The sequence below is a fragment of the Camelus bactrianus genome, chromosome 2 (genome assembly GCF_048773025.1).
Source record: "Camelus bactrianus isolate YW-2024 breed Bactrian camel chromosome 2, ASM4877302v1, whole genome shotgun sequence".
Lineage (NCBI taxonomy): Eukaryota > Metazoa > Chordata > Mammalia > Artiodactyla > Camelidae > Camelus > Camelus bactrianus.
Window position 1 is genome coordinate 104,400,020 of NC_133540.1, and position 16,937 is coordinate 104,416,956.

The 16,937-nt window shown below is 39.3% G+C and overlaps 1 protein-coding gene across 1 annotated transcript in view; it reads left to right on the forward strand.

The window, feature by feature from the left end:
• Positions 1-457: 457 nt before the first annotated feature.
• KCTD8 (potassium channel tetramerization domain containing 8) overlaps positions 458-16,937 on the forward strand; it is a 233,409-nt gene continuing 216,929 nt past the window's right edge. The window contains exon 1 of the mRNA XM_074348511.1: positions 458-3,119. Coding sequence (XP_074204612.1) covers positions 2,066-3,119 — 1,054 coding nt within the window. The 5' untranslated portion in view covers positions 458-2,065. The remainder of the gene's footprint in view (positions 3,120-16,937) is intronic.

Sequence of the window (16,937 nt, forward strand, 5' to 3'; positions counted from 1 at the left end):
TTCATTATGATTCTATGGTCTATAACATACCTATCATTAGGGACACTTACCTCTTGATAAATGGACTTCATTAGTAGTAGTTTGAGGCTTATTTATTCATCTATAAAGGTTATAAAGCTTCTATTAATTCATTTTCCAGGAACAATTAATTAATTAATTAACTAACTAATTTTTCAGGAACCATTATTTCAAATTCCAGATGCTTTCTGATGTTAACTTTTAAGTGAAGAAGGCTAAAATCAATTCTACTTCTTAATTAGATCAGTGTGTAAATTTGGGGGGAGGCAATAGGCTTGCATAAGAGGATTGCATAAAGACACATAATACAGACCCAGTTTTAAATGTATGTATTATTTTCTTTCATTGGTCCATTAGGTTCTCTCAGTCTCAGGTAATCTAACTTCAAAACTGATAGAGCATTTTCTGGGGATGTGGTTTATAAGGATCAATGAATTAAATTTAGTCTGTAATGCTTAAAATAATTTATTAATTATTTATAAAAACTTTTAGGTTATGTTATCTCAAATTCAGTACTTTTCTGTGGTGGATTCAAAGAGAAGGAATCTTAAGTAGTGATTCAAATTTTCAAGACATTAAAATCTGTAAATTATTTTATATTATTTTTATTATTTTATGGGTAAAGTTCATCTATAATACTATGATAATTTTTCAAGCAAACTACTTGTGCCACAGTATACTCTTTTCACGTTTGTACTTTATAAAGCAATCATTCTTTATGTTTCTGAACACAAAAGGATGCCTCAGGATGAATAGCCACAAGAAGGAAGATTTCTCATTTGCATTTCTCTCCTCACTCTTTATCACAAATAATGCTTATCTTACGACTGTACCTGTGCTGTGTACAAATGGAAATTAAAGTGAGCTTAAATTCATATAATTTTCCTTTGTTACTGGACTCTTGGGGTTAGAAGACATAAGCCCCTTCTCTTGCCCTATGGAGTTGAAAGGGAAATGGAGAGATTAATGAAGGGACCGATGAGGATCAGAAATTAGGAACAAGTGGAGTAAGTTTCCTCCCTGGATTTGTCCCTTCCTCCCGAAACATTTACTAAGCATTTACTATGAGTCAAGTACTGAACAGATGAAAGGAGAAAACAGTTACATTACATACAATCCTTTGTTAGTTTTGTGAACTGATATCATATTTCAGTTTTAGAAATTCTTCAACTATATGTAGCGCATGCAGTTAAATACGAAGTTATGACATCTGAATGTAACAGAGGTTGGGGCATTTCACTCCTCACTTCAAAAACTTACAAAACCACTACAAGAGAGCTCCCCCCACGTAGTCTTTTGGCAATCACTGCTCTCACGCCAACATTTGTAGTAATTTCAGATTAGGAGCCTAGCATTTTTATTATAATCCATACCTTCACCCCACTTCCCAATTTAATGCAAGCGTAAAAAAAATAGTTTTACAGAGCGAACAGAATGAGAGAGGAAGGGATGGATGGACGGACGGAAGGAGGAATGAAATGAATGAAGAAAAGATGCTGTCCTTTTTTCTGTTTTGTTTTTGGTTCCCTGCCCGCTTCTCCAGGCTCGCTGTCAAGTAGCATCACCTCCAGGCTCGGCCCTCGGCCCCGCCCCCTAGCGTCGGAGCCCCGCGGCCAGAGGCTGGCGCCTATCTCTTTAAATGACAGCTGTGGCTCGGGTCCCAGTCTGGGGCTTGACGTCAGTGCTGCCTCCCCAGCCGCGAGGAGTAGTTAGCGCCACCGTCCGCGCTCGGGGCTCGCGCCGCGCTCGCCAGCTACTGGGGCGGCGAGTTTTCTTTGCTCCGGCCCCTCCTCCCGCCCTCCCCGTGGAGAGCCGAGCGGCAGCCTAAGAGCCTCTCGCAAGTCTCTCTCACACTTCCCCGCCGTCGCCCCAGAGGAGCGGCAGCTCTTCCTCGCGCCTCCGCCGCCACCGCGGAGCCCCGCAGAGCTCCTCTCCCGCGCAGCGCTCCCTCGATGGAGCCCGGGCGCCGCCGCCGCTGCCCCGAGCCCTGAACCGGGCCGCCCCGGCCGGAGGAACGTGCCGCCCGGCCCGAGGGCGCATCAGGCGCATGCTGAGGCCGGGGGCCGCCGGGGGTGTCGGGCGCGGGTTTCGGGAAGGAGAAAGTGCTGCTCTCCAGGGTCATTTGGCCGGCAGCAGGGGGACCATGGCTTTGAAGGACACGGGCAGCGGCGGCAGCACCATCCTACCCATTAGCGAGATGGTCTCCTCGTCCAGCTCGCCCGGCGCGTCGGCAGCCGCCGCCTCCGGGCCCTGCGCGCCCTCGCCCTTCCCCGAGGTGGTGGAGCTGAACGTGGGAGGCCAGGTCTATGTGACCAAGCACTCGACGCTGCTCAGCGTCCCGGACAGCACTCTGGCCAGTATGTTCTCGCCCTCCAGCCCCCGGGGCGGCGCCCGACGCCGGGGCGAGCTGCCCAGGGACAGCCGGGCGCGCTTCTTCATCGACCGGGACGGCTTCCTCTTCAGGTACGTGCTGGATTACCTGCGGGACAAGCAGCTGGCGCTGCCGGAGCACTTCCCCGAGAAGGAGCGGCTCCTGCGCGAGGCCGAGTACTTCCAGCTCACAGACCTGGTCAAGCTGCTGTCGCCCAAGGTCACCAAGCAGAACTCGCTCAACGACGAGGGCTGCCAGAGCGACCTGGAGGACAACGTCTCGCAGGGCAGCAGCGACGCGCTGCTTCTGCGCGGGGCGGCGGCCGCCGCGCCCTCGGGCCCCGGAGCGCACGGCGGCGGCGGCGGCGGCGCGCCGGACAAGCGCTCGGGCTTCCTCACGCTCGGCTACCGCGGCTCCTACACCACGGTGCGAGACAACCAGGCGGACGCCAAGTTCCGGCGTGTGGCGCGCATCATGGTGTGCGGACGCATCGCGCTGGCCAAGGAGGTTTTCGGGGACACGCTCAACGAGAGCCGCGACCCTGACCGGCCGCCAGAGAAGTACACGTCCCGCTTCTACCTCAAGTTCACCTACTTGGAGCAGGCGTTCGATCGCCTGTCCGAGGCCGGCTTCCACATGGTGGCGTGTAACTCCTCGGGCACCGCCGCCTTCATCCATCAGTACCGCGACGACAAGATCTGGAGCAGCTACACCGAGTACATCTTCTTCCGTAAGTTCGCGGTCACCGCTTTTCCCGGTTCTCCCCGCCGCCTCCGCGACCCGCGGCGGGCTCGAGCCCGTCTGCGGTCCTTGCGCGCCTTCCTTCTCCCAGCAGACAAAATTTATGGTTTCGCCCCTTGCTATCTCCCTTTAGACTCCTCTCTTCTCCAACTCAGGAGAACGCAGTCCCCACGCAGCCCTCTTTCTTAACTCTATTAATCTTGTCCTCTCGCCCCCGCCCAGCTCTTGGAGCTGTTGGGCTCCTTTCTACTATAGCGAAGGAGGGCGGCGAAGAGACGCAAGCAAGAGGCTGGGGGCAGAGGTCCTCCTCCTCGCTGACTCCGCAGGACTCCTGGGGGTCAACTTTTATGGGCCCCAGTGGTGTCCCTCCAGAGGGCAGGTTGGCATCAGGTATCGCCGCGCACCACCAGGATTGCCTCCTGGTGGTGCGGGTTGGCGCAGGAGCATCCTGTTACGGGTAGTTTCGGAAGAGGGTAACCAGAGAACTGGCGACTGTGCCTCCAAAGCCCCTCCGGGGGCCGTGAGAACTGCTTGTGGGAAAGAGGTCTCCATCGACCCATAGAAACCTCCAGTTTCTCCTGTGCCAGTTGTCACCTGTAACTGATAGGCGTTTTGGACTGCAGAAGGTGGAGGGAACTAGAGACTGGTTGTCTGAGTGCTGCTGTCCGAGTTGGAGATTAGGAAGGGATATGGTGTGTGTGCGCGCGCGCGTGCGTGTGTATCTGTGTGTGCGTGTGTGATTGTGTTTCCTTTCTGGGCATCTCAAGTGTGGAAGGTGGATGGAGTTCACTTCCCCGGGGGAATGAATGCAGTGATTTTATGAAATGAGAACGAGGGAGAGGATTTGGAAAGCACCTGGCATGATGCTTTTGTAGTGCGCTTCAGGAGGGGGGCTTGTGGATCAAGTACAAGAACTCCACGGAACATCACTAGGGCTTGGAGGATGGGGAACCCGGACAGGCACAGTTCTCAGTGATGTTTATAAATGGGGAGGGCCACAACTCGAAAGCTATTTGCACAAATGAAAAGCCATCTGGGATGGCTGCAGGAACATAATTTGGCAAACGTTTTTCTTTGTCAAGACACGAGATTTTAAACTTGCCTGTAGTGTTAGAGAGCTCAGTATTGACAGCCTATGATACAAATAAGCCCAGATTTAATTGTATTTCTTTGGTAATTCAGTCACTGTTTGGGATCCAGGCAATTTGTTTGCACTTTATTTTGACTAGGGAAGTGCAAAGGACCTCTCTGCACAGATCCAAGCTTGATTGGAAGTTGCCCATCGTTCATATATTCTAGTAACCTTGGAGGTAGGGTGACAAAACACAGCACACTTGGATTGTCTTTTTTAATAGTGCTAGATTTCCTGAGAAAACCATTTCAACAGAGAAGCAAAGAAAGGGTCCATTGAAGTGGTAGATATAAATCTAACTGTCTTAGAGAAAGACAAATATTATATGGTATCACTTATATGTGGAATCTAAAAAATAATACAAATTAATTTACATACAAAACAGAAACAGACTGAATAGACATAGAAAACAGCCTTATGATCACCAAAAGGGAAAGGCAGGCAGGGAGGGACACATTAAGAGTATAGGATTAACAGATACAAACTACTATACATAAGATAGGATAAAAGAATTTATTTTATAGCACAATATCTTGTATATACAGTATCTTGTAATAACCTATAAGGCAAAGTAATCTGAAAAACATATATGTATACATAACTGAATCGCTTTGCTGAAACTAACACAATATTGTAAATCAACTACATTTCAATAAAAATCTAATTGCCTTAATTATATGAAAGTGTTTGTTACACAGTAAAAGGATCAATAGTCAAATCGATAGTCAGAAAAGCCACCTAAAGGAAAGAACCTTTATTAACACTTTAGATCTTAAACATTTATGTCATTTTAACATGGATATATTTCCAGGCATTTCAGAAGATGAGATGAAATGAACTTTTGACTTTTTTGTGTAGTTAGTGATTTTTGTCAGAGAAGATATAAGCATAAGTGTTCTGCAGTTAAGGTTCTTGCATTTGGAGTCTTTCATAGTTTTGGTCTTTCTTTGTCCCCTAGAAACTTGTCGACTTGAAAATGTTCATTACTTTGATTATAAAGAGATAAGACAAATTGTCTCTAAATTATGAAAAAATGCTCATAAGGTAGTATACTCAAGTTGGAAACTCAGCTAATTTAACTCATAAGATAATTTGAGAGCTATTTGAAATCCAGGATATTTCACTTGTGGAACTAGAACTGTAAACAAAATAAAATATTTATATTATGAATAACCACTTGCTACTCACATAACTAATGAGCTCTGAGATTCATTCATAAAAGTCCCAGAAATTTAAGGGAGCAACTCATAGCCATCTTCACTGATTATCCTGTGTGGTTCTTTTGAAGTGGTATTCCAGTCAACGACCAACCAAACGTAGTTGCCATCTTCCATTTGTGATATAAAGTTTACTTTGAACACTGTTATGCATACATTTATTTTATGTTTTGTATAGCTTGCAGCATATTTTCACAAATTATTTCGGATGGGATTCCTTTTAATTTTGGCAAATGAAAATGCACTATAAAATATTTGTATTCCCAGCCTATTTAGTGTAGGTGATAATGTTTAGTATACAGAGTGTAATTATCTTGTTTGGCAGTCTCTATTTAAAAAGACTATCGATATTATTGATAAAAACAAAATTATTGGATGAACTTGTTTGTCCGCTGATTTAGATACAGAGAAGGACTTATTATCTTTTATTTCCCTGTTGACGCAGTTCTTTCAACAAATATTTAATGTATAAAATGGATTAGTTATGTTAACATCTTTTACAATTCAGGCTACATGTAGCCTTAGTAGTTTGAAACTGCTCTGAAAACTATAGAATTGGAATTTATATACTTAAACATCAATTTCAGCTCCTCACTCTTCCCCCCTCCCCTTCTTTGCCACTGAATTTCTATATAGATGGGAGGAGAGTGGCAAATGGTTGAGTAATACCAGACACTGCTATTTGTCAAATGTGTGATCTTGGTTAAATTATTTACTTGTTCTGTGTTTCAGTTTCCTCACCCGTGCAATGGAGGTTATTTAGTACAAATTTTTTAGAATTTGATAATACATGTAAAGTGCTAAGACCAGTGCTTAACCTATAACAAAAGCTTAAAAAATGTTAACTGTTAAAATTGTTAAGTAATAAAGACTATTTTTCTTGTCAGCATTACATTTAAATTTTGTTTTCTAGTAAGTATAGTTGATTTGGTTGTAAAGTTAATTTGAAAATATTTTGCAATTAAATGATTACATAATAAACTTTCAGAAGTTTGAAACAACCAATTTAATAACCAAATTCTTTCCCCAAACTTGTATTTTTCAGTCACCCGGGTTTGCCAGTCACACTCTAGTCAATTCTTTTGGATTGACTCCAACAGAACCTTTTTCTAATCTAGGGCCAAGAAGTGTTTTAATCCTCTCCATTAGGACATGAAACTGTGGCAGTTTTCTGACAAACACTGAGCTAGATTCAGATTTCCTTAAGTGCTTGTATCCAAATTGGGTTCTAACACTGAAGGTTATATGCAGGCTATTAACGATTTCATACCAGCTCCATTTGGCTACATGGATGTATGTATCTATTATCAGTCATAACTCATTGTTTTATCAAGAGTTTTAGACTCTGCAACATATACTAGTACTAGTAAGTTCCGTGTTACTCTTCTAATCCTGAAGATGGATTATCCTTTCTTGAAGGAAAACAGAGTGATTTATTGTGCTTTCTGGTTTTTTTTTTTTTTTTTTGTGGGGTGTCTGTGAAGTGCAATTGTGGCTGTTTTTAGCAATATCTAGGAGACAAGAAGGGCATTTTATGTTGGCATTATATTACATAGACAGTAGATATCTGCTTGGAATGTGACACGTACACTACCCATAATTAAAATGGGCATTTATATATATATATATATATATTTCTCATAATCTGTGTTCACAGAAAACTAGTACTGATTCATTGCTCTTCTTTTATAGTGCTTTGAGTTTTGCATTCTATGTGTTGCTTGAATAATATATAGTGTGAAAGTATGCATTTCTCCAGGACACACTTGATATTCCTTAAATTGGTGTATCCTTTTTTGTTGTGATGTATGAGAGTGCCAGATCTAGGAATTAATACTATTACTGAACTGGGCTGTGAATTCTACTTTGTCTTAATGGATTTTTATATCCACTCTTTCAGATTTATTCTGATTTATTTCACCGTGTTGGGTTGGAGAACGCTAGTTGAGTTGAAAACTTTCAGACAACTATTCAGTCCTATGTTAGCAGGCCTGTTGCATTAAAAACTTCCTAAGAAGCATCTTTAAAACGATCATTCTATTTAGATGCATGTCTTTAAAATGATATATTGTTTTCTAGTCTAAAAATACTTCTACTTTTATCACCAAACACTGATTTATGGAAAAGAACCTTGGTTTTTTTTTTTTTTTTTTTTTTTAAGTTGACTCTTATCCTCCTGGAGACTTGCTAGTTATTTTTATAATTATCATGGGGAAATTTCTTCTGCAAACACATAGCTGAATAACGTTTGAATCAACAGGGAGTAGACAACTTTCTAAAACACTGGGATTCTTATTTCATGCAAATAATTGCAATAATAAAGCAAACAAAATGACAAAAACCTTGGAGGCCAAAGGTTTGGAGGCTATGCCATGGCATTGGTTGCTGTTCAAGGGCATTAAACTTTTATACCTGGCCTAGTACTGTCTCTAAACTTGATCTTTTAAATAGTGTCCCTGACAGCCTTTCTACAGCTTCATGTGGTCAATCCTTAAGCACATAATGAAGCTAAAAGACTGAATGGCACTACAAGTTTTATTTGGCGAAGTTCTTTCTCTTTTGTAGCTTAGACTGCTAGAACTCACAATGTGTGTGCATGTGTGTGTGTGAGTGTGGGAGTATGCCTTACTTAAAAAGAAAAAGAAATCTCTTTGGGAAGAAAGATGTATAATATTTACAAAATTAGCACTAATGATTGTCTATCCTATTGATATGTTATTGGGTCAGATAGTTTAAAATGTGAAAATGATTGTCAACTTGTCATTCAGAAGCCACCCTTTTTGATAATGAAGCTAATATATGCAGTTTTAGGAATTTTATAAGAAAAATGTGAAATTAAAGGAAAATCATCACCAGTAACTGCTAATAAAATCTTGACTCATTTCCTCCTAATCTTTGTTCTAAGCATATGAAGATGACAAGCATACTTTTTTAGCATTATGGTGATACTATGTCGATGGTCTGCATGTCATCTTTGTTGTGTTTTGTTGTATACATTTAAAGCAGTTATACATTTAGTCACATTTTCCCCAAGACATTGAATTTTTTATTGACATCTTAAAGTATAATACATGACTTGCCACAGATGTTATTGTAAGTAAATATTGCTGTTGAACTTTCTCCCTGCAAGCTTAGAAAAGAGTGATTTTTTTTTCAAAATATAGTATGTGTAATAAAAAAAAAAACATTTACTACGTACCTAATTTTGTGATAAATGTTTTATAGCATTGCTTTGTTTACTTCTCTAGCATTCCTTTAGCTTAGCATTAGTTCCCTGCTACTTTAGTTAGAAAACTCTGATTTGGAGAGGTTAGGCAACATCCTCAGGTCACAGAGCTGGTATGGGGCTGAGCTGGAATTTGAATAGTTCTGTCTTATTCCCAAGCCCTTACTCTGAAATATTTAAAAATAATGCCTGTTTCATACAATCAATTTGCAAATATACTTCAGTGTCTACTGAAGTACTTTACTTAGCTCTACAAGCAAAAATTGGTGGTGTGAGCTGTATATGAATGAACTTAATATTTCTTAATCTATGTTAAATTTCCATAAGAATATAGTAAATGAAGCTGATCCTTGAACAACCTGGGCTTGAACTGCGAGGGTCCACCTATAAGCAGATTTTTTTTCCCAGATAATATGTATTGCGGTTGGTTGAATCAGAAGTTGCAGAACCTCCAATACAAAGGCCAACTATAAAGTTATAACCAGATTTTCCATGGAGCAGAGGTCAGTGGCCCCTAACCCCCACCTTGTTGTAGAGTCAGCTGTGTATGTTTGGTGTCTTTACTTGATGAAAGAGTTAACTTTCATTGACTAAGGCTGCTATGTTCATGGGTATTTTTAAAATTAAAGAAAATAAAATCATTTGATTCAATTTATTTTTCTTTTAGGGGAACAAGAAATATCTATAGGTTTGATAGACTGACAAAGTTAAACAGTGCTAAGCTAGTCTTCTGCGGAAAGTTCATTTTACCCCGTGTAATAGAACACATTTTTATATGTTCTTAGAAGGTGACAAAATGAAGAGGGGGTTTTAGCTGAAATCAGTTTTGTTAATTATATATAGTCTATTGGTCCTAAATCTTGGTTAATGCTTTTAAATTATATACTTGCTATAATTAGGCTGAAAAAGTATCAAATACCTTCTTAGTATTGGGATTAGCTTTTGCTGTTTTTAAAGCCTTAGAGTGTTGTGGAAGTACATCTATAAATTTGAAGAACTTGGAAAGTAATGTTTTAGGTAACCCTTCAATCTATATTTAATTACGGATATTATTTTTAAAGCCTCTTTTGAATTAACTGCAGGGTATTGTCAGCTCTGAGCAGCCACAATCCTGCAAGACAGGGCTGGTGGCTTCTTTAATGGAGTTCATTCTTTTAGTTGTGGGAGGCTACACCAAAAGAGATTTTTAAGGACTTACCTAAAGATGAGACTAACTTTATTTACAGGATTTCAAAGTCACTCCGATAGGTGAGTTAACTCCTTTATAAGTTCTCAGGGTAACAGACCTCCAGCTGCAGACTTGAATCTAGGTGCCCTGTGCCTTCGGTCTGAACACTTCTTGTCATTCATTTTTGCGAGAGTTTCATGAAACCTAATTATCCTGTAAGTTTAGTTGTATTTTGTACTTTATGAAGTGTTTTATTCTGAGCTTACACTGCTTACAAGTTTATTTCTTAATTCACTGGTTTTTTAATGTGCCCACTGGGATCATAGTCATGTCATACTGACCTCTTGCTGTCGAATCCTCTGCATTTAACCTCCGCACTTACCTGTCTCTTCAGAGCACACTATGCATAGGGCCCTCATTGCATTTCCTACAATATGTAACTGAATCTCTTCTTTTTTTTCTGTCTTGTTATATCCCTATTTTTTCCCCTAGCTTTATTGAGAAATAATTGACATATAACATTTTGTAAGTTAACGATGTGTTGATTTGATACACTTATATATTGCAATTTGATTACCACTGTAGTGTTAGCTAACACTTCCATTTCTCACATAATTACAATGTCTTTTTTCCGTGGTGAGAACATTTAAGATCTACTCTTTAAGCAACTTTCAAGTACAGTGTAGTGCAGTATAGTACCATGTTTTAAACTGTAATCACAATGCTGTGGGTTAGATCCCCAGAACTATTCATATGGAAGTTTGTACCCTTTGACCAGCATCTCCTCCTTTCCTCCGCCCCTCTTCAGCCCCTGGTAACTACCATTCTACTCTGTTTCTATGAGCTTGGTGTTTTTGGATTCCACATATAAATTATATTATATAGTATTTGTCTTGTTCTGTCTGACTTTTTTTCTTTCTACCTAGCATAATGCCTCAAGGTCCATCTGTCTTCTTGCAAACGGCAGGATTTTCTTCTTCATTATGACTGAATAATAGTCCATTGTATGTATACACTGCACTCTCTTTAGTCATTCATTTGTTGAGGCGGCACTTAGGTTGTTTCTTTTTCTTGGCTATTGTGTATAATGCTGCAATAAACATGGAGTGCAGATGTCATTTAGATGTCCTTGTCTTTGTTTCCTTTAGGTGTATATCCAGAGTGGGATTGCTGGATCGTAGAACTATCTCTTTTCATGTTGGCTTTCCACACTGGCCTACTTTTTCCCTGAGAGTTGGCACCAAGTCTCACTTTTGTATTCTCAGTCCCCAGTGCAGTGGCTAGTACCACATTAAGAACTCAGTAAATATTTCTTTATTTTGAAGGAAAGTGCAGATTAACAAGTGAACCAGAGATATTGGAGTTTCTATCAAAATAGTTGCTGAATTGAGATTTATTTTTACTTCAATTTATATTGCACCTATTGAACCTATTCTTGGGCTATAGCTTTGTACAAGACATGCAAGTGTGAATGAAAAGAGACCCTACATTTAAGGTGATCACAGTAAGCTTTATATAATAGTGAGTTATGTTAGAGAGGCATTACTTGGCGTGTTAACAAGAGGCAGAGTAATGACATGAGATGATGTTGAACGGACATCTATATAAAGAATGAAAATCAGTGAAATGTTAACTAAAATGTGAGACAGATTAAAATAATGTTATACGTGAAGTTGTTAGGATTATAAACATACAGAGATGCACACACAGACACACACGATTATGTATTTGTACTTAAATGAGTGGTAGGATAGAAATTATAAGGGAACAAAGAATTAGGTGACTTTTTTTTTTTTTTTAACGTATGAAAGATGTTATACCCTGAGCTGCAGCCTACCCACGACCACATTGTTGAGTACTTGCCTTTCAAAAATCTTACAATGTGAAGTGCCTGCTGCCACCAGATGTGATCAGGCCCTATTGTGGTGTAATGTGAGTTCAGGAAGTATTTGTTTATGCTAGTAGGTGTCTGCAGAGGTGAGGATCCAGTAAACTCTATATTGTTATCTCTACTCAGTTTTTAAAAGATATCTTGAAAAACCGTTGAGGTATTGCTATTTTATGATTAATATTACAGTATCAGTTTTACTTCCTTAACCTTGTGTCAGGGTAGTTAATGAAAGCAAATCAACTTTTCTGGCACTAACCACACATAGCTGTATGATACCTAACAGGGTGCCTGTTAGTTCAGTGTTTATTCACCTGTTTAACTTAGTTCAATGTTCGTTCAGCAGTTAAATTTGGAATGTTATATTTACCTACTGTACCCATTCTCCTATTAAATCCTACTTATATACTGGGGAAAAGAGTTGAATGCAACAAAAGAATAAAATAAATATATAGTGTTGATTTCAGGTCACCAGAATAGTGAGTGATTCAACCATTCAGTTGTGTTACTTCCGTTTCTTGCACTAGTTAATAACAAAACCCTTGGGCATAGATAGAATCCAATCCATAATATATTGCCATTTCTCTTCACCTTGTATAAATAGACATGTTCTCTAATTTCTGGTACAAGGAAACTAGGGAGAGGAGTACTGTGTTTAGAAAGAGATGAAACCAAAATCTCCTGGTCCTCACTCCTAACAAGCAAAGAGCTTACACACTTTGAATGGTTTTATACTTTTTAGTCAGATTCCTTGACAAATTCCAGCTCTAGCTTTGAGACCTTGGAAAGATAATTTAATCTCCTAGAAGAGAAAGTGAGGGAGACAATAATATTCATCTCATAGTTTTATTATGAGGATTAAATGAATTAATCCATGTAAAACACTCAGAAGACTATCAAACAGGTACAAATTAAATGCTCAATATATGTCAACTAGTGTCATTTATTAACTTAAGATCCTCCAAATACAGCTCTATTTAATTCCATTTCTCTCCATTATTAATTCATAGTACCGAAATTCTTCTTTTTGAGGAAATTGATAGTAATACCTATTCAGAATTGCTCTGAAAATGTCCCGTTATCATTAGTGAAATTAAAAAAAAAATATTGACCTTCTAAGTATAAAGTTAATTGTAACATTATTAAAATAAGTTTATTCTAGTTTGTTCTTTATTGTTTAGGGGAAAAATGCTTCCTTCCATGTCTCATGCTCTACCTTGGTCAATTTTGACACAATTAACAGTAATACTAGTATTCAGTGGTTTTTTTTTTTTCAAACTATGGGGTGAATTTAGGCAGAGCACCTCTTAATCACATTTTATATCTGTATTTCTGATCAAAGCTTTTAGCTTTAATTTTCAGCAGTTTTATGCAAGAGAACAAATTGTCGCAGGGCCGGGGGCTCGAACATTGCTTAGAGTTTGGGCATTTGGCCAAGTTTCAGGCTAGATTCAAATACAGATCTCTATAATTCAAATACAGATCTCTATAATTTTAGGAAAACTGTTAGTTTTCGACTCAATCAGCTCCTTTTGAAAGCACTGTACACATTTTGAATATAAGGTTTCTAGTTACTAGAAATCCAGATATTTGAAGAAAGCACGGAGCTCTAAGGGAGATGCTGGCAGCCATTCAGAAGTAATTCTCCAATGTTTTGACCTCTTTTCCTTTGGTTGGCGGAAGCTGCATTTCTTTGCAGGTGGAGGGTAAGGACTCATTCATATAATTCTAAAGTGACTTCTGTTTTTGATACGGAGAAGTTGCTACAGTGACAACTTACTTTATAGTGAGTCACAGGAGGAAGTAGGTGTGGTGATTAGAAATTATTGGTGTAATCTTATACAGTGATTTTTGGGATGAGTCCTTTATTTGGCTCTTATTATTTTTTTTATTGCATTAAAAATTTTGTTTTTATTGAAGTGTAGTTTACAATGTTAGTTTCAAGTGTACAACAAAGTGATTCAGTTATACATGTACATACATACTTATATCTTTCAGATTCTTTTCCATTATATGTTATTACAAGAAATTGAATATAGCTTCCTGTGCTATGCAGTAGGTCCTTGTTGTTTATCTGTTTTATATATAGTAATGTGTATCTGTTAATCCCAAACCCCTAATGTAAATTCCTAAATTAAGGATGGGTCTTTCTGATGTTGATCCTGACTTAGAGTAAAAAAGAAAGATTTGGCAGTAGAAGTCTTTGGGCTGTAGTCTTAACCTTCATTAGTATGCAGATTTGTTTTATTTTGTGCTAACTTCACTTTACTGGGCTTCATTTTTCATGTAGAAAATGGTGGAAATTGTTCTTTTTTATCTTACCTCTATGAACTTTTACATATTACTCTATAACTAATATGTTTAAAGTAATCTGTGATGAGTAAAAATAGGATATTTGTTCTTATTTTAGTGTGTTGGACTGTCATTTCTTAAAGAGAATGTGTTAGTATATCGATATTAATGAAACATTTGTTGAGGTTTCCTGTTCTCCACGAAGAAATTCTAAAGTCAAAATTAGAGACTTTTCCCGGTTACCTTTGAGAAGTATTCTATAATTAAGATTAAGTTTGAATTTGAAATGGCTATGAGGTACTCCTTTTCATTTCAGTCAAGCAGACCTGTGATGGGTTGATTTAGCCTGTTTCACGGACAGTGGCAATAAAAAGATATATATTTGCTTTGTAGCAAGGAGATTTGGAACTTGTAAATGATTGTTCATGTTGCTGGTAAATGGAGCCATGAATAAATAAGTTAGGAAGTCCAGCATTGAAGTTTCTGTAGCTTTGTGTAATCATTTGCATTTCTTCTGCTGGACTGATGTGTTTCTAAGGCATGCAAGAACTATCAGAATATTTCACTTTTTACTTTCTGTGTTAGCGTGTTTGGATTGTAAAGCAAACTTAGTGGTTATTTCAAGCTGTCTGCTTTATAGCTGACACTATCAAGCCATATTTATCATTATTGTAATTTGGTACTTAACATTCATACTGTGAAGCTCTGTAATATCCAGTATTTTGTAAAACTAAAAAAAAAAAAGGGATAACAGAATTACCTCACAGTTTTAGTACAAGCACCAGATCCTAGAGACTAATGGCTATAATTTATGTTAAAGTATATGCAGTATTTTATGGGTTAAATTGTCCCCCCTGCCCCTTTCCAGCCCAAAGGTATGTTGATGCCCTAACCTCTAGCACCTCAGAATCTGACTGTATATGGAAACAGGGTCTTTACAGAGGTGATCAATTTAGAATGAGATCATTAGGGTGGGCCTAATCCAGTGTGACTGGTGTCCTTATAAAAAGGAGAAATTTTGGACATAGAGATAACAGATGTGCACTCACACTGGGAGATCACCATGTGAGTACAAAGGTGGAGCTCACGCTGACACATCTACAGGCAAAGGAATGCTCCGGATCGTCAGCAAACCCACAGATGCAAGGAGAGGAGCATGGAATGGATTCTTCCTCACATCCCTCAGGGAGAACTAAACCTTCCAACACCTTGATCTCCAACATCTAGCTTCCAGAACAGTGAGATAATACACTTCTGTTGTTTAAGCCATCCGGTATGTGGTACTTTGTTATGGCAGCCCCAGCAAAGTGCTGCAGTCATTTCAAACTCTAGTAACAAATCTGGGAAAAGTTGGAAATGCACTGGTTTTAAAACTCCCTGTGTTTTTTCAGACAACAGACTCCATTCTCGATCATTCCAAATGGAAAAGACATTTGAAGTATAATGTCGATAGCTCACAGATGTTCGGGAGGTCTGAGCTTCCAGGAGTGATTCCCATCCACACCACAGAAATATGGTTGCTACAGGTGGTGCTGCCCTGCAGTGATGTGGGAGCTCAGAATTAGGCAACTGCCATGCAGCTGCAGAGTCTAGCCACATAACCTCTGCCGTGATCTGTAACAGGGAAAGTAAGGTCACCAGCAAACTGCCAGTCTCCCCTTACTCCTCAGTTCACAAGTGTCTGGTTGTGCAACCTGAGTCACATATGGAACCCTAGCTGTAAGAGAGTGTAGGAAATGTAGCTTTAAAACCAGACGCAGTAGTAACAAATCTTCATGGCACATCATCAGCATTGGTCTGAGTAAGCTTATTTATTATTTTTATTATTATAAAAAAATTTAAACCATTCAGTTTTTACCACTTTACCCCATAAACACCATTCTAATGTATTTAATGTGTATCCTTATATTTATGTATTCCTGAAAAATGTATATTGTTTTATTTTTCTTGTTGTTAATTTACACATTTGTGATTTTTTCATTAAGATCTCATTTTCACACGCCCATCTAAGCTAATTGGTAATTTCTGACTGCTGCAGGTTACTTCCTGGTGTACATTTTACCTAAGTAACCTCTCCTCCGTTGATCTACACTCAGATTGCCTTCAATCTGATCATGGCCAACTCCACTGTTGACCTATGTGAGAATTCTTTGAAATATACCTCAAGGCGGGGTGAGGGGGAGATTACCAGGTCATTGGAGAGGCACAGACTTCATTTGATGAAGTACCATCGGATCGCTTTCCCAAGTCAGTGCTCCATTCTTCACTTCTAAGAGCAGTTCTTGAGGATTCTATCATCTCCATTTCCCTGCCAACACTTGGCAAAATTCTGTTTTCTAAGTGTTGCAAAAATAGATGAAAAATATTTCATTGTTGTTTTAAATTTCATCTCTCTAATTACTGCTGATGGGAATATAGTTTTTGGCTCTTTAGTCATTGTCAATTAGAAGTGTATTGGAAAGATTCTGAGTAAGCCTTTCAAGAAGATTCATTACAGTCTATCTCTTTGTCTACTTTCTTCTTCCATTAAACCACAGCAGTAGTATCACCAACGATGCTCCTGCTTAACTTGATGAAATTGCCCCTCATGCAAATGAGTATTTTCCTGGCCATCCTCACAGAGAGGAGACCCAAGGTCTCACCAGCCCTGCCTCCATCTTTGGGTGATGTACCGTACGTTGTATGAGGTCCGAATGTGACTCCATTGGGACGGTCAGCTTTGAGTTAGTATATTAATTTATAAATTATTTGTCCTCAGTGCACTCAGTAAACAATGCCAAATAGGAGTGGGATGATTTGACAGAAAGGGCTTTTGTTCTAAAAGGGGGAGAATGGGAAACGCATAGCACCTCAGGTCCACAGCAAGTCCCACCTTGCAGACAGC